Below are 25,823 nucleotides of genomic sequence, written 5' to 3' on the forward strand. Positions count from 1 at the left end.
TCCAACTGCCTAAATTACAGTTTACTTCTGCCAGTTTCATTTTACAAAATTAAATCAAGACACTTTACCATGGTATTTTCAATCAGAGGGGTATCTCTGGATTCAGAATATCACAATATAAGAAAGATTTTTACATTTCAGTTAGATCCAATAGCAATGATGGAGCTGTATCAAAGCTTACCTAGCTATCTACTAGGAATTTATTTTTTTTTTTAAATATATCTTATGAAGATAAGCATAGAAAGCAGATGATACACTGAATTTCACCTGTTTGTTTCAAATGTTTCTTCTGGCATAAAATCCCAGGAGAACTTTTTTGTTGTTGTTCCAACATGCACTTTAAAGTGAAGAATGTTGCCAACATTGCATAAAGGAACATTGCACGTGATCCTTCTGATATAAAGGTCATGCACTATGATGTGACAAAGAAACAAAAAAGCACAATACCTAAATTTTACTTTTTCTTTCATCCACGTATGTTTGCCTATTGTTCCTACAACTGGGTAATATAAGTGCTCAAAACCTGAGATGCTCCTGCTTTCCATGAGTTGAATACTTAACATCTTTTGCTATAGATTTGTACAAGGAGATTAGTTGGAACTACTTCTGATGAACTGTCTCACTTAATCTCTTTGAGTTTTTAAAAACAAATGCAACCAGTGTGAACAAAGACATGCAGGGAAGATAGTAAAATATGAAGTGTTCAGAAGTAGTATTCTCAATATTCAGTAAGATATTCCAAATATCTCATCCATAGGACTTAAACTTTTCTTTATAGAAAGAGGATTCTTCACTCTTCCTCTTTCCTACTCGGACAATAACAATAAAGTTACTGCTATATTTAAAATGCCAGAGTTATCTAATACTCTGTAAGAATGGCCATCCTTTGAATGTGAAGAGGTCAAAGTAACGCAACAGACTGTACAGTGAGTTCATCTTTTTTCCAGAATAATGGAGATAGGAATTACCCAGTAGTGAAGCTCCTGCAGCACGCTTCCCTGTGCACTGAGGACATCTGACAGCATGGAATCTGGTTTCCTTCATTAAAACTGGAATGAAAGGAGGGTATGAAAGGAGGAGATGAAGTTATTTCTGCCTGAAAGTATAAGTACAGATGGGGATATGGAGTTGTTTCTAAATCTGAAAGAGCATTTTAATGCCACCAGCATAACAGATACTGCTCTGCTAATACAGTTAACCTATGCGATAGGATTTAATGAAGTCATCATTTTGAGTTTTGGTTCCTGTGGTAGAACTGCCGTGTAAATCCCAGCTACTTATTTCTGGTGTGTTCAGGTGCCAAGTGGTGAATCAGATGAAGGAACAGATTCAGCTGGAAAGAAGAAAATGATCAAGTTAATTTTCAGACTGATTAGTTCCCTCATTGGATTCATCATTCAGCCACTAATTCTGATGTAGGGGTGGGAAGGATCAAACTGTCACTAGGAATAGTGATATTCCTCCTGCGTAGCAGTTAGAAATCAGTGTTAAACTGGTGGGTGAGCTGTGACATTAATAGGATGGCAGTAATATTCTAGAGCAACACTACTGGCAAATCACCGTGCCCAATTGAATAGCAGGCTTGGATTTGGTTTCAGTTGGTGTGGCACTGCAAAATAAGCCTGTGTTTGAAGTACATGCAGTATGCTGTAGGGATGGATGCTAGAGGGGTGCTAGAGTGGTGCTAAGAGAATTTTAGTTTAGCTTATTTGTCTTTAAGTGTTGATGCTTCTGAAACTGGCAGGAACCAGGAAAGGAGGGAGCTAGCTGGTAAAGCTAGACCAAGGAAGGCATGGAATACAATCTGTGTAATAGAGCCTACAGGACAGGCAGGGGCTGTTCAAGGACAGTGTCAGTTTGGTGTGGTTAAATAATCTGCCTGGAAAATAATGGGCTTTAGAACTTGTAATTGATGACTAAACTTGTTCACTCAACATTTTCAATGAGCTGATGTCATAATGTGCACTAGTGACAAAGTCAATGAAATCTGATTCATTCTCTTCCCTAAGGTTGCAAAAGAATAAGGAATTAAATTTGGCAGAACTTATTCAAGGCAGCTGTTAAGGTGCAGATCCTTCCAGATTATTCTGGGACATCCAGCAGGCTTCACAGGAGGGCAGCTTGGCTATCAGGGAACTCCTTTCTGAGCTCAGATACAAAGAAGGGGAACATGAAAAGTGGAATTGGGGGTGACTACCTAGGAAGACTGTAGGCTGTTTCCCAGGGTGTGCAGGGATGGAGCTAAAAAAGCCAAAGCTTTACTGGAGTTAAACTGGAAAAGGACATGAGATACAAGCAGTGTTTTTGTGTAGGTATATTGGCAAGAAAAGGTAGAGCAAGGAAAATGTGTGTGATGGAGGGTAGTGGAAGAATTAAGTTGAAGAGTAACTCATTTTGACAGTACTCACTTAAGGCATAAGTTAGAACAGATCTTTTTATGGATTGACTTCCTCCATTACAGAAACTGGGTGATAGCTGCATTCTGAAGACCTTATAATGAACCCTGCTTCTAGTTATTTTGAAAGCAGAAAAAGCTCTTGAAAGTATTGAGAACTGAGCTTCAAGTTTTCACTTTCTTGTCCTTCAGTGAAAAGTTGATAGCCAGCTTTCAACTGAAGCTGGTAGCTGAAGTCCTTCTAAATGATTATTCTGCTGTTATATATGTATGTGAGTTTTCTAAGTAGGACATAAGATCAGTGTGTAATAAAAACCTTTCATGCTGCCTTGTTTAGTAATTGGAGATTCACAGAGAGGCTTTTCTTTACCTGTAATCAGATTTTAATAGAGGGGATTAAAGCAGATACCTGTTAACTGCTGGTTCTGATGTTTCATGTGTTGAACCGGTTTTTAGTGTTACTGTATAGCTCATGCTCTGGGTCTTTGGTCTGAAAAGAAAAACACTACTGATGTGGTTTATGGCAGACTTAGCCTTAAAAGTCTAAGTAAACTAAATGTATTCTGGACAGTCATTAAAGAGGTGATCGGCTCTTTCCTTTTCATAGAATCATAGAATGGTTTAGGTTGGAAAGGACCTTGAAGATCATAAAGTTCCAACCCCCCTACCATAGGCAGGGACAACGCCCACTAGACCAGGTTGCCCAAGGCCACATCCAGCCTGGCCTTGAACACCTCCAGGGACCGGGCCTCAACAACCTCTCTGGGCAACTTGTTCCAGTGCCTTACTACCCTTAAAGTGAAAAAATTCTTCCTAATGTTTAATCTGAACCTGCCCTCTTCCAGTTTAAAGCCGTTCCCCCTCGTCCTGTCGCTACATGCCCTAGTAAAAAGTCCTTCCCCAGCTCTCCTGTAGGCCTCCTTTAGGTACTGGAAGGCTGCAATAAGATGTCCCCAGAGCCTTGTCTTCTCCAGGCTGAACAGCCCCAACTCTTTCAGCCTCTCTTCATAGGAGAGGTGCTCCACCCCTTGCATCATTCTCGTGGCTCTCCTCTGGACGCGCTCCAGCAGGTCCATGTCCTTCTTATGTTGGGGACTCCAGAGCAGGATGCAGTACTCCAGGTGGGGTCTCACAAGAGTAGAGTAGAGGGGCAGAATCACCTCCTTTGACCTGCTGGCCTCACTTCTTTTGCAAGGGAAAATTCTTTTTAGAGGCTTTGCACAAACGTTTGCGCAACTGTTAGTGAATTTGTAGGTCCATTCTAGAGAGTGAAAATAAGTCATCTTCAGGAGAGGTGTGATCTTTGACTGAAGGTATGTTTTGTTTTGAAGTTGATATGATTCTTTGATTCTGCTATAATTGTCTTCAAATACCCTCAACTATTAATCTTGTTGCTGCACTGTTAGACTCTAAAAGATGGCAAAAGTCCTGTAATCTTCCTGGGAGAATTCTTCTGTCACATTTTGTCTAATACACATAAGATTTTTCTTCCTGCGGAAGAATCATGCTCCTCTTTGGCAGTTCATGTGGGTTCTGACCATATGCATGTGCAGAGTTTAGTCTATTATAAAGAAAACCTTTAGCAGATATTTAGTAGTCTTTGTTTCAGCCTACCAAAATATTGGTTACTTTGCTGTCTCAGAGGTCAGTGTTGAGAATCGTCACCTGATAAGATAGCTGATACCCAAGTTCATAACATTCAGTATGATGTATTTGGCCAGTATTATTCAAAAACACAGAAATTTCAAAAAGCTTTACATAGAGAGAGCTCTTTTCTGTGAATCTACTTCCTGTGCTGTTTCGTGCCTCAGTGTCTTACAGGGCTTGAGAGAGCTTCATCTCATTCTGTTGACATAATTAGCCTCACCTTCACCAGGGCTGCCTTATTTATTTACAAGAGGGGGCTCAAATCTTGAGCGTATGCTTAGATTTTCTTTTATTGTATGAAGGTGTGAATTGACATTTGGAGCTTGTTGCTATAGCTACAATATATAATTTCTGAATCCTTAAATTCTCTAGTGCATTCTTTAGTCATTCATTTTTTTGGATGCCACCACATAGAGAAGAAGATGCGTTTCCTATTCCAAATGTGATCTGTTATAGCTGGCCATTCTGTCAAAACTGAGACCCCAACTGCCCATGTAAGTCAACATCTCTCCCTGGCTTAGCTGAATACTTAGCTGAACAGGATACTTCAAGTGGAAGAACAAGAGAATCCAACTTGGAGTGGTCATCCAGTGAAGACAAAAATCAACACCCACAGGACTGTATATCCTAAGCTTAAAGGAGAACGGCAGCTTGTTTAGATAATCTTTGACTATCTTATCTAGAATGTTAGACGTGTTTCACATCACTGTCTAGCCAAGTAAAAAGCTTATTGTTGAAGCTGTGGTAACTACTGCCTTGGCACCAGTGTACTACCAGTTTGGATCGTGAGGGTTCAGGCAGTTTTCCGACTTTCCCATTTTATAGGTGATTTTATGTGCAACTGGTATCTTGGAGACTTTTAAGCACATAAATGGCTGCTGGTGGAGCTAAAGATTGAGACTTTATATTTTCAATTGAAATTCTATTAAAAGTTGATATTTCCATGCTTAAAGGCACTTTCTCTTTGCAAAAGTGTAACTATAAGGATATTCTTGTGAGTTTTATAACAGTTCATCTTTAATCTGAATAACTTCTGTGTAGGGGTGGGGTTTAGTTTTTTTTTTTTTTTAGTTAAACTATAAAATTTCCAGTGTTTAGTCTTCCAGCATGAAACTCTCTCTGAAAAGAATTAATTTATTGTTTCCATGGGTACATATAGAGCTCTAGACCAGTTGTCTCCAAACCTTTTTGATCATGCACCCCTATCAATAAAAAACAATTGAGCACGCACCACCAATGCCTGTATATTTATTTATAAGTTATATACAAGTACTACTGTACTAATCTCTTATGTACATAATAAAACATACCCAAAAATGGAAATTAAAGATGAGATAAAGATTAAATAAACACTATTTTTACAGTGAAAAAAAAAAATACGTTATTCTTACACCTGAATTGATTGTCTTGCACACCTCTCCAGGTTTTCACACCCCACTTTGGAAGCTACTGCTCTTCCTATGCGGAGATGCCCCAGACAATATAAATAGGAGATCTAAAGGCCAGAGAGAAATTCTATGAAGAGTTTGCTATCTTTCACGTGTGTTTTAGAGACTGCACTTAAAGCAAGTGCTCGTGCCAGGGTTTGATCTCTGTGTATGAAATAGATTGATTTGTCTTCGCTTCCTACTTCTATATGATTTGGAGTGGGAGTAGGAAAGGCCAAATTAAGTTTTATAACATTCAGTGATCTGTTTTAGAGTGGCTTTTCATACCCGTGAAACAACTGGGTATTTGACTTGGTTTATTGCAGAACCTAGGAGTACTTGCTTTTATTTTTGTAACTTATTGGATATCTTCTGTTAATTTGGACTAAAATGTTTTGGTGTTAGACTTTGAATGCTGTTGATATATTTACTCTGTGCTAGTATTCAAATCCATATAGTCTGTGTTTGGGACATCTTTGTTTGCAGAGTTTTTGTTAGATACTCCCCTATAAATAAGGTTTTATCATCTTTAAGGGAGACTTAGGAAATTTGGTGTTTGGGTGTTGTGTTTTTTTTTTTTCCTTCCAGAATTTCATTGTCCAGCAGGAATTTATTTCACAAGCAGCTTAGGAGAGAACAGTGATCTGTGGTTTATTCTTTAAAAAGAAAAAAGACAATCCTATAGCGTAAGCCAATATGCCAAATAATATTTATAAGCCTAAGGAAGGGGTGTTGTTGGACTGTCCTAACCGTAAGATGTGATGATTCTAAATTTCTTTTTGAATGTGAACTTTGTAACTTTACTGTGTGCTGTCCCGGGAGTTAGCTTGCTTGTCCTTCTGCCTTACCCCCTTATTTACCATGTCTTAGCATGCATCAGACATCACAGGAGTTTTTAAAGACTGTTTTGGGGTAGTGATGGCATGGCTTCTACATGGTTTGTTTCCTAAACTTATGCATCCCAATCCATATGTATCTGCAAACATCATGTGTTATTTAAATGCCAGCTGTTTTTAAATTGACAGGAAGTAGCAAGGTGTGAATAAGAATACGGGTAAAGCTTAACTTCCTAGATAAGCCAAGTATATGCTGCTTCCTTATACACTTTTCAGACCAGTGTGGCTGTTTGTATGCTGTTAGCGTACTGTGATCTGGATGTTGTTTTTTTTTTTATTGGCACATAGTTGTTAACATATCCCCACCAATGTTTTGTACTGAAATTCAGCAAAAGAGAAGACAAGTTACATCACAATACTGTTTACCAGTACAGTTGTTGCAGATAAAGTTAGACCTATAGTTAGTCATAGTGAAAGTTTACATTATAAACTATTGTACCGTGTTGAGAGTCCGCATAGCTAAAGCTTTGGTGGAATTGGTTTAGAAGTACAATTTATTGCTGTTCTGAAAATCATAGATAAATGTAAAGCTATATTTTTCCTGATGTCCAACATGCTTCAGAAGCCATAGCCGTATTTCAGGGTCAGTAACAGCAGTTGCAGGGTTTTTTCATTGTGCTACTTGCTGCTACTTCATGCTACTTTGAAGCAAGAACCTTCAATAGTGTGAGAACCAGGTTCCTGAACTCTGAGACCACAGAATGTACAGTGATTTAGTTTAACACCTGAGGTTAAACACTGTTGTGTTGCTTTGACTTTCAACAAGGTGTATTATGAGAAGAATAGAATATTTTATTGATAGGAGAGGAGAATTCTGAGGTCGTCTTGTTATTTGGCCAGTAGCATAAAACACTAATAATATAGAACATCAAATGCAGAATAAGATTTCCTTCTGACAATCTCCTCTTCTGTTCTTAGAAGGGAGGTGATGTCTGAAAGATATACGTCAATCCCTCTATTCTGTGAACTTTCTAGAGATTTGGGGCAGGTGGAGGGAACTGCAGGGGCTCAGTAGAGAAGTGTGAATTGGTGCTGCAGCTGAAATTCTTTTGATTGTTCTTCTGTGGAGATGCAGGACTTGAGGTATGATGCTAAATTTAGCCACTCTCTAAAATACTAACATTACTTGCACACATGAACAAGAAGTCACTTACCACATAGCTTGTCAGTATTTGGTTTCCAGTAACTTCTTGTCATTACTGAAGTGCAGCAAATCAGTTTATCCTTAGTTGCACAACCCAAGGTGAAGAAACAAAGCTGATTAGGCACTCACTAAATTAAATTTTGTTTACGCCTTAAGAGATGTCTCAATCCACTAGTACTAGGGGCATTAGAATACAACTTCCTGTGTCCTGATTTGGTTGACTGTCTTTAGACTTTGTCATGTAGATTTGGCAGGTGCTATTTATAAAACAGAATGGACAGTTTCATAACTGGGTTTTAAGTTATGGATAGTTTGCACTCACTTGCTAGTAGTTATGATGCTGACTTATTTCTAGGTGTCTGATTTCTCAGTGTGCAAAACTTCCAATACATGTAAAAGCAGGTGAGATAACGCAGTCAGAAAATTAGGATCCCAGCTGGGGGAAAGGAGAAGCAAAATGAGCCAATGTGAATGTTTTTTACAAGCTCTAATGTTTGGGGTTTTTGTAATTATTTTTATAATTACATGAGTTACCTAGTGCACTTGGGTACTTACTACACTTGAGATGCAATGTGGAAGGAGGGATCAAGGATCTTACAGTCTTAAATGCGTAGATGAGGGAAAGGAAATTGAGCAACTTAATTTTCATTTTCCTTGGGCAATTCCTTAAGTATTTGGATGGAACATTCTTCAGTATATTTGAAGGTGTTGGATTTTTTCAAGCTCTTCTTGGTGTGATAGCTCTAAAATTTTGCTTATTAGATTATGTTTACATTGAAGGGTGAAGATGTCAATCGGACACTTGAAGGTGGGAGGAAGCCTCTTCACTATGCAGCAGACTGTGGACAGCTTGAGATTCTGGAATTTCTGCTATTGAAAGGAGCTGATATTAATGTATGTACATCAATTTGTAAACAGATGTTAAAGGTATTGGTCTTTCCACCCACATACACGTATAAGGGATTGGTATAAGTGCTTAAGTGGTTACTGAAAGACTTAAATCAAACTAAACAATTTGATGTGTTTAAAAATATTTGAGATGTGGTCTCCTAGAGATTAGACACACAAAATTATGCTTATTAAATATTTTTATTCTTTTTGGACATGGTAGGAAAAGTTATTTATAGCTATGAAAAGTTAAATTTAATTTGACCATGATTAGAAAAATAAATCCCATAATCACATCTAAAGAAAGGTTGCATGAAATGCATTTATTGGAAGGGACTTCAGAAGACAGTGCAATGCATCCTTGGCCAGGGCAGGATCAACTCTGTTTAAATTGTTGTGCTCCTCTCTTTTTTGGAGACATTCTTACTTGTACAAACTTAGTAATTTTGTTATAGCTTGGAATGCATGGCTTTTTGTCATGAAAAGACTTGGCAGGGCTGTATTCGTGCTTCAAAATAGTGTAGTTCTCCATAAAGAGAATTTTCTAAATACTTGAACCATACTCCCAAATGCTGTGCTTTAGAATACTTGTCTGAAAGCTTATGTACAACATATCTTAGCTTTAGTCCTTAACAAACTGGCTTGGATTTTTTTTTCCTTGGTGTCTGTAAAGATTATCTCTTCCTCAGGAGTTCTAAATGGAGAGGAGGAAGAAATAAGAACGCTTTATCTGCTCCATTTCTTATTCTTTCCAGGACTATAGTTTAGAGAGGAAAAGACAGACCAAACAATGTTTCAGCCGAAACTGGTTTAAGTCAGGCTGACTGAGAAGTGGGAGAATTAGGAGTACTGTTTTTAAATTGGGCAAAATTTGTCAGCTGAAGCCCTGCAATTTCTATCATTGGCCTAACAAAATAGACAAACTTGGGGATACCTAGAAGTCTTCTGGAAGAAATATCTTGCTGTTAAGTGACTGTTTTTTAAACAATGACCTTTATTTTTAAAAAGGAGAGTAAAAAAATTCTAAGGGAATGCATTTCTGGATAATATTCTTAAAACTTTAACTTCACTCTACTGTTGACAAAACAAAATTAAAAAGTTAAGCGAAACCTTTTAATGCTGTGTGAAATTGTGCTTCAAATAACTGTGTCTCAATTTACAGGCTCCAGACAAACATAATATCACACCACTCCTATCAGCAGTCTATGAGGGCCATGTTTCCTGTGTGAAATTGCTTCTGTCAAAGGTGAGATACAAATGTTTAGAACAAGTTATCCATTAGCGAAGCGTATTACTATGATTTTTTTTTCTTTAAATAAGATTATGATGTTCCAGGTAAGTTCAGAACATCAAACAAATGCTGCTTATGTTGCTAAACCAGAGAGGGTGCCATGATTATGGAGAAGACAGTTGAAGGAGAAAGTTCCAGGACTTTTGCACTGTAGCAAAAGTAATAGTGACCACTAAGAGTATTGTGAGCTCTAGCTAGAGAGCAATTAACAGCAAAACAGGCAAGAAAAAAAAAATGCATTCCTTCAGCAGAGAGGAGTGGGATTTAGCTTTGGCAACTGCTTAAGTGTTTCGTGTGATGGAATCTCCACTGTGAAGTTGCTCAGAGGTGTGGTTTCCCTCTGCTTTTGCCAGATGACTGAAAATCCATCTGGGTTGGCAGAGTGAGGGGAAGTACATAAGCTTTCTCTGTTACAGAGCTTGTAAATTTTGTCCTGGGGAGAATAAGCTTAATCTGTTTCTGTTCTCTCTTTGATTCATATTACAAAGGTGATCCATTTTACAAAGCAGTAGATAATTCAAGCAATGTTTTATCTCCATTCATACGTGCTCCTTCTTGTTACACCTCACTTTGAAAAGAGGAGGTTAACGGCATTTTCAGTATATGGAACCGCTTAAATCATTTGGCGAGAGGATTTCATGATGTGTAGTGTTTTCATATGCCACTTCTAAGGTAAAATGGTTTTCCTTAACTGCCTTAACGCTGCATGAATTTCACTATTTGCCACTTCTCTGATTCTGTCTAATGTTACTTATGCCTTTCTGTGAAGAAATGCTGTGATTGTTAATTTAGGACTCAAATGGTGCATCTGACTTGCTTGAATTTGTTGTGAGGACTGATCCTTCATTTAGGATCACTATAGACATGTTACCAAAAAAGGTGTCCTTTATCCCATGTTGTATTTCTTTACATTTCTGTTTTGAAGTGTTTTGCATTCTAAATAAGTTGCTCAAATAATAAATAAGGTGTCTCAAAAGTTGAGTTCACAAATAATTGTCTGGCAACTACTAAGGGTTGTGCATTCATTGTAGTCTCTGTCAGCAAGGGCATTAAGGTGCTTTCTAAACACAGCTTGTGAGAATGTATTCATCTCTATACTTGGTACAATTTGAATGGAATTAGTTATGTTAATTGTAAAGATAAGGCAATCTTACAAAGATGTGCAGAATGTTGTAAGAAAGTGAATTTGGATTAGGAGATGAGGTTAGAAAAATGTTACTGCAACTGGATAGTTTGGAAAAGCTTGTATTTTTAGATTTCGTCGTGCAGAGCTAAATGTCATACCCCATCTGCTTGCTTCCGTTCACAAATATTTATGAAATATTATGATAAAATATTTATGAACTGGAGCTTTGCTCATCAGATTATTCTGTTTGAGGCAGATCTTAAGATAAAGAACTACCTTTTAATATAATACAGTCATCTTAAGACCCTTGTTTTAACATCTGCTGTCACCTTATTTTTTGTAACGTAGCATGGTTTCTTATATTCTTTGATAGCAGATATCTAGGACATCACGTAGTTCAACCCTTTTTGAAAGTTCTAAAAATGACTGATTGTTTAACTATGACTGTTTAGTATTCTTCCTAGTTACATTTGGAGTGGGTTGTATTTCATTGTTACTCCAAATGCAGGACAAATACTGAATGTCTGATGTTAGTGTATGTAAATAGTGGAACTGCAAATGAAAATGGACCAACATATTTAAGATTTTTTTGTTCAAAGCTGCTTTTTGTTGTTTTTGTAAATACTGCAGTTGTAATTACTGCAAAGAAGCTTCATTATTTTACATACACCTACTTTCAGCTGCCTTCATTTACCCTGTTAGTTGATCTCGTAGAATATGTGGCCTCTATCATAGAATATCCCTTAAGCTGTTGGACTAGAAGTTAATAACCTCATTAGCGTATTTTTAAACAGGAAAACAAAAACAATGAATATTTTTTGTACTTTAACAAGTTTTGAGAACCAATGAACAGTGATGCATATCTCCTTAGTCTGTTTGCATACCACAAATATAAAAAGAGTTAGCAGTTCAATCAAGTTAAAATTAAGTAAGGAATAAGAGATTGTTTCTCTTCACCTGCTAAGATTATATTTAATATAAATAATTCCATGTTAGATGCAGCTGTTGATTTGGAAATTGATTTGTTTAAAGCTAACATTCTGTACTGCCTTCTACAGTATGTGGATTGTGGGGATATTTGTAAACCTTTCATGTGAGACTTTTGAGCTATTGAGAGGAGACATTAATCGGACATTAAAATGCAAAAAAATATACCTTAATAAAAGTACCAAATATGAAAAAGGTTAGCTTAGTCAAGGTGGTCTCCAAGATTTTTGTAAACTTTCTGTTACTGTAGAAGATTCATCTGATGAAAGTAAGCTGGTTACTCTTTCATGTAGTGTGACTGCAGAGCATTCTTTAAACAATCTTTCACTGAAAGCAGTAAAAGTATTAAAAGTATTTGGGCATAATTCACTTTCAGAGGATAATAAATACATATAAATAGTAGAGACACTGATTGAAGATTCTAAGCTCTTAAACTGACTATAATGATTAGAGTGGCCACTTGATCTTAAGCTGAAGTAGCCTGGGCTGCTGCAAACCTGTTCTTTCTGTTGTTGATGCTGGTGATCATGCAGTTGCACAGTGAAACACAGCCAAGCTTTTTCTAAGCTCATATTAGAAACAGTTTACACTTGTAAGAGCTTAAATTGAAAAGTACTGGGGGACCCTACATTGGCTCTTTTCAGTTCCGTCTCTACAGAAGTTTTTAATGTACGTTTCACATGACTAATACCATTTTCTGCAGAGGATACTAATAGTTTGAAGCCATTACACCAACTGTTGTCCCTTAAAAAGCAGCAATTTGTTTTATGGAATTTCAAGTAACCTTCAACAAGGCTTCCCTATGATAAAACACAGTTTGTTGCTCTTGTTATTCCTCAGAAAGGACTGTTTTGGGGTTCTTAGCTAGTGCTTATCATACACTGAAGTTGAATGCTGTGATGACACTGTCTAAAATACAAATGACTTCGGAATAGTGAAGGCTCATGTTTTATCCAGGAATCACTGGCAGCCCATATACAGCTGAACTGATAGAATTATTTAGGTTGCAAAAGACCCTTAAAATCAAGTCCAGCTGTAAGTGTCCTAAGTGCCATGACCATACATCTTCTAAATACCTCCAGGGATAGTGATTCCACCACTTTCCTGGGCAGTCTGTTCCAATGATTGATAACCATTTTGGTGAAGAAATTTCCCAATATCTAATTTAAACCTCTGCTGGTGAAACTTGAGGCCATTTCCTCTTGTCCTATCGCCTGTTCCTTGGGAGAAGAGACTGATACCCACCTCACTACAACCTCCTTTCAGGTAGTTGTAGAGAGTGATAAGGTCTCCCCTCAGCTTCCTTTTCTGCAGACTAAACAGCCCCAGTTCCCTCAGCTGCTTCTCATAGGACTTGTTCTCTAGACCCTTCACCAGCTTTGCTGCTCTTCTTTGGACACGTTCCAGCACTTTTGATGGCTTTACACAGACCTGCATTTGAAATGTTGTGGAATATTTAAGGTCATAAAAAGAAAGAGTAGAGTATTAGGATTTTTTAGGCATGTAGTTATGACATCTGGGCTACAAAGCTTTTAATAATACATTGAAATCTAGCTGATGCACTGGATGTGACGTGTCTAACTTTGTCCTTCATATGCATTGCTCTTTTGCTGGTAAGTTGAGGGAAAGCTTCAAGTCATCCTAACACCCTACGCTAACCTTGGAAATAGTTCTAATTCTGTTCCTTATCACCCTTTTCAGCATAGGAGTTCAGAATAGACACTGTAAAGACAAGTTAAGAAATAGTTATTTTATTGGTCTGGAGATAAGATGCTGCTTTTCTCCTCAGAAGCTCAGTTATTAATTATAAAGCTAATGGACCAATTTGTTTTTTATTTTAAAGCAAGAATTGTTATGCTGATTATATGCATTTATTGGACACAGGGGTAACAATAACTGTATTTTCCTTTTTTATGGAAAACGTAACTGTTACACTACATTTGGAGTGACTACAGGAGGAAGAAAACTAAAGGTGTTGCTCTTAGTCCTAAACTACTGGCTCTTTGTCCTTTTGATGTCTTCTGAGAAGCAGTAGAAAGCCAATTCTAACTTTCAAGTAGTGTTCCCAGACATCCTTGCTATAGTTCCAACCAGCTAACCAGTTCTTGTTCACTGGGGTTAGCAGTGTGTCAGAATCAAATGGTTTCAAAGCTTCTGAGGAAGCACGCTTCCTCTGGGAACTACCCACATGCAAAGTTTTATGTGAAGGCAGTGGAGGGAGAGAGATGTTTCAAATTCTCAAGAGCTCATTGAAGCACTGATCTGGTTTGACAGTACCATAGCAGGGTGATACCTTGGACAAGACCTCAGAAGCAGAACTTTCTACTTTATTCTGCAGTGTTTGTAGGCATATGATAGGGAAAAGAATAGGTAAATCATTAGGACTGCATCTAACATGCAGATTAAATAATCTTTTAAAAGTCTGGAAGGAACCCCAAGAGGTTATCTTCAAGTCATTTTTAAGAATGCCACTGTTGTATTAGAAGACTGTCTGGCTTGTTCTTGAAGACGTTCTGTCAGCCAACCTCAGGGTCTGCCATTCCTTAATACATTCAACTTTCCATCATGCTGGGGTTCAAGTCACTGGAATAGAACTATTCATTGTTTGTCAAGTCAGAGTATCACTACTGTTTTGGAAGCTGTGGCTAGGTTTGGTCAGCTTCTGAATAAAATTACTGTTGCTGGGGGGAATTCTGTTGCATTGCATACCCTATATCTAAATCTGATGGCTCTCAGGGGCTTGAATGTATATAATATAAATAAGCTCCTTTCTGAAAATCCAAAAGATCTTACTAGCAACCATAACTGTTAAGTCGAATAACTTTGTTTTGGGCATTTATAACGGTAGGAGATATAACTTAACATGCTGCTTTCTGAAGAAACAAAGTGGAAAAGCGTGGTATGTGATCTATATGCCCTTTCCTTGGGAATTTGAAATATTCTAGTGTTAACAGTTTTTGAGGCTGTAATCTGACAAGACAAAACATTCAATGGTATAAGAATTCTTTACGCTATTAGCAGTCCCCTAAAATGGACTTTTTTTATGGCAGTATTTGGAAATGGGTGAGGAATCTAGCAAGACCTTACAAAAAAAAAAACCTCATCAGTAGCCTTGTCAGGATTAATATTGGTTTGTTGAGACGGTGGGGATGGGGATGTTATAGCTAAGCCAATGCAAGGGTTAGTTGCCTGCAAAACAGGTTATGCTGTTCAGTCTTTTAATACTCTTACCTGCATAATCCTAATGCTGCCTTGCAATAGGCCTGGCATTTACCCCATTCGTTTTTCTCTACTGCAAGTTAATTTTTTGTAGTTAGTTACCTGCCAGTTGAAGGCCTCCAAATTAAAGTTCTGATGCAGCTTTAGTTCCTTGAGTTGGTTTATGGAATTGGTGAAATATTGGTGCCAAATCGACAGACAGAACTAAGGTATCTTCAGTTTCACCTCAGCTGCTGCTTTGGGAATTTTTTCAGTATTTTTGCAGTGTGACTTACCTGTTCCAGAGGTTGGGCTCCCGATTACAGTTTTAGTTTATGTACCATAGAACCCAGTTTCTCTGTTTTAGTGCTCACCTAGTCACTGTGTTCCTTTGTAAATGGCAGATGATGTTTACTTGTTGCCATGTACTAAAAGCTTGCTCAGCTGTCTCTGTCACTGTTTTTGTAGGGGATGGATGAATTTCATCTTAAATTTGAGAGTAACAGATAGGAAGGATGAAGCTGAAGTCCCTTATACCCACACTTGCCTTATGCTATTAGTTGCAAAGGCACAAGTGGTCTCTTTCTCTTCATTATCATACTTCATGTTTATTCTTGAACAACTATGAGGAAAATATTTTTACAAGCCTGTTTATCATCATTGTTTTGAAAGCCTAGTTCAATTTTTTTAGTTTAGATAAGCTAAAGAAACACCAGCTATTGTAATTTGACAGCAGGTACCTGTGATATTGTCATATCTGAAAGGATTAATGCATCCTTTCCTAAGGGAAGGAAAAAAAAAGTCAGGGCTAAAGTTTATCTGCCCCTTATGTAACTTTCATTGCAGCTGTATTCCTTTTTTTTTTTTTTTTTTTTTTCTGTTTCTATGCAAGTCTGTATTCCATAGCTGTACAGTATAAGATCTGTGGAAATTTAAAGTTGGCTAGAAGCTTATGTTGGGAGGCCTCTGTTTGGAGGTACCTGATCACAGTAAATCATGTGTTTGCATGCACAGTTTCATTGCCTGGGAAATGTATTTGTAATTAAATAAATGCATTTTCTAAGAAAAGAAACCTTCTTATTGCTTCATTTTAGCAAAGAAAATAAAAATTACTAAAAATCCTTATGAAGAAATACGCTGGGCAAAATCCAAATACCAATTTGTGTTAATAACAATGATTTTGACCTTTGTATGGAAAGTAACATTCAGCTATAATTTTAGGTGGGATGAGACTTTAAGGAGGTGAGAAGTGACATGAATTGGAACTGATTATTTCTGGATAAGTTTAGATTTCATAGATCTTATTTCCTGCTTCTTCCCTCCCATCGCCCCCCTAAGAATGCATTAAATTATGTCTTGAGTCAACTATGGCTCCAAATTATGACAGTTAACATTTTCTAAACTACCTAGTGAACCTGTAGCATTTGGCTAAATAGTAAAACTGGAGTGATATGAAAACTGCAGGAGGGCTCCTTCCTTAATCTTGTGTGTGCTATAACACTTATTCTGTCTTTTCAAATTGCTCTCTCTAGAGGAGTATTGAGAGCTCCTTAAACCAAGTGATTTAGCTCTAAGTTTCTTCTTAGAAACCCTACAAACATTTAAAGATCTTCTGTGAAAGACATGTAATCCCATAACATTTGGTTTGACCTTGGAAAGTACATTAATCAAAACTGGTGAATTAAGTACCATGAAGAATCGTTTGATAGAATTTCCTGGTATTTTAGAGGAAGTATTTGAAATGTGATTTTAATATTCATTAGTGGTTGCAAACGAGTACTCCAGCAGGTTTAAGTAGTAACTTTGCAGCTTCAGAAAGCAAACAGCTCTATAATGCTGTTTTTAATCTTTGGTAAATCCTTTGTTCAGTATTGAAGTTGTTGACAATGTTATAGGTTTAGGTTTTTATGATTTCTCCCCCCTCCCCCCCCCCAAGTTTTGACCTATTATAATGGCCACATGGATTTAAACCCCACTATTTTGGGTTTATTTGGTTTTTCTCATTCATGAAGCATAGCAAAAATATTTAGTTGAATTATGGTTTTATGATTAAAGTACTTTGAACTGTAGCTTCATGCATTACCATAATTTGTGTTGGTATTCAAGTTCAGACATTTCTTCCAATATGAAAAAACAGATATAACCAACATAAAGTTCTTTAGCATAAATAAAACAACTTACATTGTTTAAAACAAAATGAAATAATATGACTTTGCTCTCATAATTACAATGCATACATAGGATTACTGATAAACACCCAAGATAACTTAAGGGTAGATATATTATACTCTTCCAAGGGTAGTTTCTCAAAAGGGCCGTTATTACACACTTTCATGCGAAGTTAGCATTTCAGTGAGGACTTCCTGATGCCTTGTTCAGATATTTTGATTTTAGAATCAGCAGTGCTTGGTTTTGTTTATTGCACTATAAGAAACGTAGATGCAGTTTGAAACCTTCAAAAATTGAGGTTACACATGCTTATTTTCAGGCACTGCTGTTGTGCTAAGTATAGTGATCAGCCATAATCAACTACTATCATGATTTTGACAGATTGGATTCATTAAATGGTTTTCACCATAGCACAGGAGTGGTCATCTCTGATGGTTAAGGTGTGCCCAATATCAACTAAAACAAAACATTGGGTTTGATCTTTATGTTTAATTTACGATATTATCAAAGTTTTTGTTGGTGTGTCTAAAATACTCAAACAGTGTTACTCCTCCCAAACCCATAGGGATTAAAGTTCTAATGTTGTCCTGCAAGGAGCAGGGAGTTGGACTAAATGATCCTTATGGGTCCCTTCTAATTTGAGATATTCTACAATCCTATGAAATCAACCATACGTTATAAAACTGTAAAACATACTTAAATGGGGGGGGGGGGGGGGGGGGGGAAGTGAGGTTTTATACTTGAAACTTTTCTGTATGTTAGGAAAGACTTTACCTTCTATTTGGCCACAAGAGTTTACGTTTAAATTAACAAACAGCTGTTACGTGTATGCTAGATCAGCCTCCAAAAAAACTTAATTAACTTACTGTTACCCGTAGATGATAATACAGCATCATATTAATGTTTCAAAATTGAAAGATCCCAAGCACTGAAATACACAATGAGTGAAGACAGTTTTTACTGTCCTCAACAAGGAATGGGTGAATTTAGTAAAGTAGAAGGAATTTAATCTCACAGTGTTATGCCTACCAGAAGTAGTGTAAACCCTCTAGGTCAAAGTTGAGACTTGTTTTTCTAATAAACACTTTTTTGGTTAGGCTAGAGATTTTTAGTGTAGGAGAAACCAATATCATGTAATAGACAATTGAATCATTTTGAACGCTTCTAATGGAGGATGAAGTTTGTTGTGAAAGATGTGACAAATCTCATCCATTTGTTCATCTTTCAAAATAGTCCTGTTTTTTGTAAAATATCTAGTGCAATTTGATCTCTGCTTTCTACTAAAAATGTGTTATAAGTAATATCCTATTGAGTTAGGCAATTTAGCACCTTTTTTTTCCACCTCTGGCAGTGATAAAAATGATGCCATTTGGGAAGAGTTGCGAGTTTGACTATTTCTGCTCAATTATTCCCCTCATTCATAGTTGTTGTATTGGGGATTTTAGAGGTACGCACCTCTGTTCCCTTTAAGAAGTGTTTATAGACTTGTTGTACATTAATTTATCCATATCCTTTTTGAACAAGCTGGCATCTGCTTCCATAACTTCATCTGGCAACTCGTTCCAGACGTTTGCTGCTTACTCTGTAAAACTAGTCTTCTACCAGCTTCATTAGGTGCCCCTAGTTCCAGTTTCACAGAGTTTGATGACTGCTCTGCATTGCCTTTATCTGCTGCCTTCGTGTTTGCTTTTTTTTTTCCTGAACTGCAAGAGCACATTTAACATTTATGCTTTGCCCTGTGGCTTAAGAGGGCAAATGTTCTTGTTTGTTATTACCCTGCCAAAGAGAGAGAGTTTATATATATATTGTTGTGTGTATACTTTAAGAAAAGAACATAAACATAAAATGTTAATAGCTTTTTCTTTGGGGAAGCAGACAATACTGTGGAATCATTTTACTTTTATGCACTTTTCATTAAACTTCAATGCAGTGTTGTACTTCTGAAAATTAAAGTCCTCTTGACCTGAACTTTATCATTTCATTCTCATTCTGTTGAATGCAGACAGGAATCTTTCTGCCTAGCTAAGGGTCCATTTTTCTAATTTATTAAGACTGAGTTTATTAAATGGTGTCCTCCTTAGGTAGTCATGACCCTCTTATCCTACATTCAGTGAAGCAGGTTTAGAAACTCAGGTCTTGAGAGTCTGTAAGTTTTCTGAAGTACAAATGTGCATGAGGGTCGTGAGTTTCATAAGTTAATTCTTTAAACTACAATTCAAGATGGATACTGGTAGGTCAGTTACTCCATAGTTCCTTTTTTCTTCAAGCCTAAGTTCCTTCAGGTTTTCCGAGGTAAACATCAAAGAACAGCTTTGAAGGCCTTTTGATTTCCACATGGACTGTAATCTGAGAGTGCTATCTAAGCAGTAGAAATAATCAACACCTGCAAAAGAAGCCTTTCTTCTCCCAGGACAACCAGGATAACAACTGTCAAATACCTGTTAAATCTCCCAGGCTTTTTTAGGGGGGGGGGGGGGAAATAAATGTTTCACAAGCAACGGTTTTTAGTGGTTTCAGCCCAAGTGTGTGTTTGCAATGACCAACTAATTATTTCTTGTGAACAGACAGATTCAGCCCACATTCATACCCGACAGAATAGCAGTACTGCAGCATACTGCATACCGTTTGGGCTAAAGGTGTTACATAGTGGCAGGAGAGAGGTAAATGTTATGATTTCTCCTGTCACTGGAGTGAATTTGTTGCATGTGCACAAAATGTATGCCTGTATTCTGCTACCTGAAAGGTACTGGAGAAAGTGAAGGAAGGAATTATTGCGATTATAAATATCCCTCTCTGAATTCTTTACTGGAGTTCTCGAGACAATTTTATTTTCCCAGGCTCTTTCCCTGACAGCAGAAGCCTATCTCCCTGCCTCACAGCTGACTGCCACCAAACAAAACACTCTGTTCAGCTCATGTCTTGCAGCCCCTAGAGAACCTCAGTGCGAGGAAGATGAACGGATGCAACAGGATCAGTTTGGCCAGTGGACCATAGGATGAGCACTGCTGCCATAGAAACCATTGTAAAGCCACCATTTTTAGAATGGCAGATTGAATATTTACAAGTAAAAAGAATAAAGATTTCAAAGATGGAAGTTTTCTATGTTATGAATAGTAGCATTGGCAACAAATCATAGTAATGTCAGATCCAGTTTATTAGATTCTTAGAAACAGTTACAATGGGAAGTTTAGTGGGCTGACTTGTCTTGGGAGCAGAAATGGTATCACGTATAGAAGTTTTCAGTGGGTTTTTATGTGTATAATCTTTTATCAGTAAAGAAGCTCTAGAAATTCTAGGTCCATTATGTTTTTTAAAAAACATTAGGTGTCCTTTACTAGTAATCTGTGCAATTCCTGCCTCGCAATGTAATTAAGAGGTTTGTACTTATTCAGTGGGAGGGATATATGTAAAACTAAAGACAAACCTCTGCACTACATGCTCCTGCCACCCACAGTGTTTTCCCTGTCACTTGGTTGAGCATATTGTAAAGTAAGTCTTGCATATCTTCTCAAGAGGAGGTGTTCTGGAATCTAACTTACTTTCAGGAAACATCTCTCTTGATCTCTGTAGTCAGACCTGTGTTCTCTAATAATTTATCCCTTTATTTAACTTCCCTATTTACAATTTAGTCATTTTTTCACTTTTATGTATATGACTACACAGTGCTCAAAACAAACATGACTAGTTAATCACTCTTTGCTTCTCTTGCTCTCCTCTCATAATTCTGGCACTGAGGCTGCGTTTGTGCTTACTATTCTGCAGTTTGTCTGGTGGGTGTATTTCTGTTGTCCTCTATCCTCTCCTTGCCTCCCTAATCTGTTTAGTTGCCTTTTAGGTATAGGCATAGCTTATTCAAAAGAAACCTGATCAGTTTTGGACATGGAATGATTTGGCTTTTTCTCTATGTAGCAATAGGGATTTTTTTCAAAATGGGAGAGAGAAGCGCAGTCCTAGATGGATGCAGTCTTTTATGATATAGAAAGAAAATAGTATGACTTGTTAGTGAGTAAGCTCTTCCAGAGGTTACTTGTTTAATTTAGCATGTGAAAAAGCTTGCTTCACCATAGATTTCATGGAGGTGTGTAATACTGAATTCTTGTATTCATGAGTAGTTGCTAGAAACAAACAAAAAAATCCTTCTGTTTCTATACAAGATTAATTGCTAATTTTTTGATTGTACAACTTGCTGTGTGGCAAAGTTTATGTGACTTTTTTTCTACTTTTAAAGTAAATTTTGAAATTTAGGTTAGCTGCGTGCTGAATAAATCTTGCCGGTTTGGTTTCTAAATGAAAACAATGCACTGCACTAAAAAGCTTTGTGTAATCAATATAGTTATCCAAAGTAGGTAACTTTTGTGATACACTGAATATTAATGCAGCCTGGCTTTATGAATTGACAATCCTTCTCAATATCTTTACAGGGTGCTGATAAGACTGTGAAAGGCCCAGATGGACTAACTGCCTTTGAAGCCACTGACAACCAGGCAATCAAAACTCTTCTTCAGTGACGGATGGACTGATATCTTAAATGTCTCTCCTGTGGCCTCACACTGCTGCCTGTCTGTCACTCTTTGCATCTTCCAGCTTCTTCAGCTAAATACTTTGGGGGGAGGGAAATTCTTTATGAATCAAACTAGTTAGGGGCTTGTATTGAAGATAATCTGTTTGGAGAGGGTTGAAAACTATTATGAACAGTGTCCCTCTAGGACTTTTTTCAGTGCACAATCTCTTCCCATTTCTAGTGAAAATGGAAGAAGGAAGACAGACCACAACCTTGAATTTTTGGCTTGTAAACTTCTTAGGTTAGTACTAAGGTTCTTGTTGAAAGATTCCTTTAGATGGAAGTACTGTGGTATGTACCTGAAACTAATTGTGAAGGAGACAATAGTCCCATGCTATTAGTGTCTGCCATAATCTGAAGCGTAGCAATGTAGGTGGCTGGATTACTTTTCTCTCTTCTCTCTCAGTGGGTAGCTTTATTCTTCTTCTGCCTAAAGCTTACGTTGCAGTTTTGAGGACTTTTGATACTAGTTATTGGAGCTGTTCTTTATATTGACTAATTGGATGTCACACTAATGTTTTTCTGACTCTTGAGTAAACCAGGAAAGATCAGTTGAGGCATGGTGGTATTACACTCCATAATATCTGCCAAGGTACTTTTGGATGCTTGAATTTGAGGGGTTTTTTCCCATGTTTGTTTTAGTTCAGGACAGATGTTTTAAGCAACCGTTTTCGGGACAGTTCAAAATATCGCTATAGTTATTTCCAAAAGGATTGTAAGATGAAATTTCTTTACTCACCATGTCAACATAAAATTTATAGACATATGCAAAAGCTACAGAGTGTTTGGTACATAAGGATAATCGAGTCAAATGTGGAAAATGAACAGTAATTATTTAGGCATTCCTATCAGGTGAATATTGTTGTTAAACTTTTCTGGTAAACATTTACATCTAAGCTTTCTAAGTTCAGGTGTTAGGAACAGGAAGATGTACAAGTGGAAGTCTTGTCTTGCTCTAACTATTGGAGGGGAAAAAAAGCTTTTAGTTGTGCATATCTTTGAATTGGTGTTTCATTGTTGGCTGAATGAACCTCTTAAATTTCATTAAAGCATGGGGCTTGTTCTGGAAGTTCCCAATGCAACCATACCACATTAACCATTGACTTTTAGATAAGATTTACTATACCAGTAAGTATGTCAGTACTATGACAGCCTTGATAATTCATGGGAAAGTATTTAATGATATTGTAGGGATTCCTCTCAGGAATGTCCAAGCTTCTGGCTTTCATCTTGAAAGTTTTCATTAGACTGCTGATTTACCCGAAACTCAATAACAGGTTTTATAACAGCAAAGTGTGTACCACAAACTATACATCTTCCTCTTTTTTGGAATACAGATTTCAAACTTTCTGATAATATACACAATACAGAAAGCAAATGTATATAATGTCTCATGCTGAATTCTTAAACAAAAGTTGCCGGTGTTATTTTGATATCACTGTTGAATTTGAGAGGATATGTAGAAGTAGGCTGGTGACTACCACTCATATTTAATGGAGACTTAGTTTTACTTGAATCCTGTTGCATATTATGATTGAATGTCTCAGCTATAAAAAGCCTTGCATTTAGACTGTAAAGGGCGAATAGAAACTGATTTACATGTACACATCCCATAAGAAAAGCGATGGAGAAAATAAATTCTGGCCGTAAACTGTACAGTGCAATTACTCTTTGCTTCTTGGAGATGGATGGCAAGGAAGAGCAGAAGGGTTGGAAATCAGTGATCAATCAATTGGTGAGCTGCTGATAGAAGAACAAGCATGTTTGGTGAACAGTGCTTTTAATGACTATTTAAAGAGAACTCTTTAATCTTATCTCTGATCAGTGCTGGATTGTCATGTCATTGTAATAGTGTGAACGCAGACTATAGGTTTAACTCTTTATTCAGCTATGAAAGTAACCATCTTTGGCATAAATTTGCCTCCATATTATGCTATTAAAAACTTAGCTATTAAAATACTAGTCTAGAAAACTGCAGTCTGTTTTTATGTGGAAAACTTGATTATTCAAGTTTTTTTGTGTTGATTAGTGTCAAGTTGTCTGGCCATAGTGGGTTTGGGTTTAGGTTTTTTCTCTGTATTCTTTCCTGCCCTTCAACTCTCATTTAAGTGAGCATTATCACAGTAATGAAACATCATCTTTGTACTAACTCCTCTGGTGATTCACTGAGTGATTCACTCCCTTTTTCTACAATTATGTGGACACCTTATTTTTTTTACTTCACCTGAGGAAAAAAAAAGATGCAGACAAACTTCAGTGAGACAAGTGTTAATTTGGCTGTAATAAATACCCAAGCTGCCTTTCGAGATAGTTAAAAGATGGCATTTAATGTTTGGCTAATAAAGAAGAAATACTTCTTTGCTTTTTGCACTACATAAGAGGTGATTGATCATTTCCACCCCCTCACCCCCCCCCCCCCCCCCCCCCAAAAAAAAATAAAAACCAAACCAAAAAAAACCCACAACAACAACAAAAAAAAAAAAACCAAAAAAAAACCCACAATTTAATAATAAAAGCTTATGCTTTTGTAATTATCTAGATACTGGGCTTGTTTCTTTGTTTCCTTCTTTTTAGCAATATTGTGGAAAAAATAATGGGTGGCTGCCTGTATCTTTGAGTAGGTCCTAACTGAATGAAAATATGGCATGAAAATACCAAACTGTAAATTACTTTTCATTCTATAAACAGAATTTAAATACTTTCAGACTGGATTCGCATCTACATGGAAATCCACTCTGTTCTTAAACCTTTTCCTTTGAAATTTGTGCTGAATAAGTTATAACCTTAAGCGTATTTTGGATTTTATACCCTCTGCTCCATTTTCTTAAGGGGGAGCAAATGGGAAAAGGAGTACAATAGTTAAATGGAACTTTATCCTTGAACATAACATTGAATTATTTGTAGAAGAGGCTGGTAAGAATGGAGTGTCCTAGGTCAAGCAATTGCAGTGTTGCATGCAAAATTCCAAAACGAACTTGTCTTAATTATATTTTGTAAATGGATAAACAATCATCTTTCTACTCAGTGATGGAAGAAAATTTAGTGCTCTGTGCATTTTGATATTTGACTTCCTCTTTTCACCATTGTTAACTGTTTTGACACAGTTGGGTTCATCATTATCATGGTTCAGACATCAGAATGCTAAATGATACTGTATTTTTAAGTTTGTGTTGCAAGAATGAATGGAATAAACTTGAATTGTGCGATATGAGAATGTGGAGTTTTATTTTCCTTTCTGCTCCTGTGTTTTATTAATCTCTGGCTACAATTTTTATTTGCCTGGAAGGCATCTAAGGTCCAGCTCATATGTACAGGGATTAAAATCTTCAGATACTTAAGACCTAAATGTGGAATGGAAGCTGCTTTGAGAACTAAATATTTAAAGTTGGGTTTGTTTTGTTTTTTTTGATTACATCCATTTAAAAGAGGTTTTGATTAATTCTCTGGTCTTGTAGTCTACGTATCCTACTTAAATGGTAATGCATAATGTTGAAGATCTCTTACTCGTGCTAAATTCTAAGAGGCAGTGTAGATAGAGGGATGTTCCTCCCATTACCTGTGAAGACTAAAGCAATTTATTCTCTCCTATACTTCATAAAGAAACTGAAATAGTTATTTACAGAAAGCACGGCTGAAGTATAAATAAAATGTGCATTCGTTATTTTTGTTGCATATTTATGGTAACTTTGTCAGAACTTCCTATTATAACTGCTTGTCCATAGAGATGTAGATCCAATTGCTTGAATTGTTTGATATAATTTATTTAAAAATATACACTTTTAAAGGAAAAGTACAGGAAGGGGTGACTAAGTGGGAAAACTATAAATACAGAAAAAATATTTCTAAAGAAAATTAATTTGTCTGGTTTTCTGTGTTAAACTTTGAAAACAGGGACTTCTAATGCTGTATGTACAACCCTTCAGTCAAATATTAGAAAAGAGGGACATGTTCGCCATTAATACCAAAGCAGTTCAAACAGTGTGATGGCTAGTGGCAATTGATGTGTGTGCTTCAGCTTCTGTGTTCATCTTACTGGGTTTTTGTTTATTTTGCAATGGACAATTTTCTATAGGAGTAAATACTAGCCAAGTTCA

At 36.8% G+C, this 25,823-nt stretch overlaps 1 protein-coding gene across 1 annotated transcript in view; it reads left to right on the forward strand.

Annotated features, from left to right (window-relative positions):
• Positions 1 to 24,935, forward strand: part of MTPN (myotrophin) — a 40,098-nt gene extending 15,163 nt beyond the window's left edge. Inside the window, exons 2-4 of the mRNA XM_082498714.1 lie at positions 8,290 to 8,403; positions 9,560 to 9,643; positions 21,590 to 24,935. Of these exons, the coding sequence (XP_082354840.1) occupies positions 8,290 to 8,403; positions 9,560 to 9,643; positions 21,590 to 21,676 (285 nt within the window). The 3' untranslated portion in view covers positions 21,677 to 24,935. The remainder of the gene's footprint in view (positions 1 to 8,289; positions 8,404 to 9,559; positions 9,644 to 21,589) is intronic.
• The last annotated feature ends 888 nt before the right edge of the window (positions 24,936 to 25,823 follow it).

The sequence above is a fragment of the Vanellus vanellus genome (genome assembly GCF_965231255.1).
Source record: "Vanellus vanellus genome assembly, chromosome: 1".
In the NCBI taxonomy this organism is placed as follows: Eukaryota; Metazoa; Chordata; class Aves; order Charadriiformes; family Charadriidae; genus Vanellus; species Vanellus vanellus.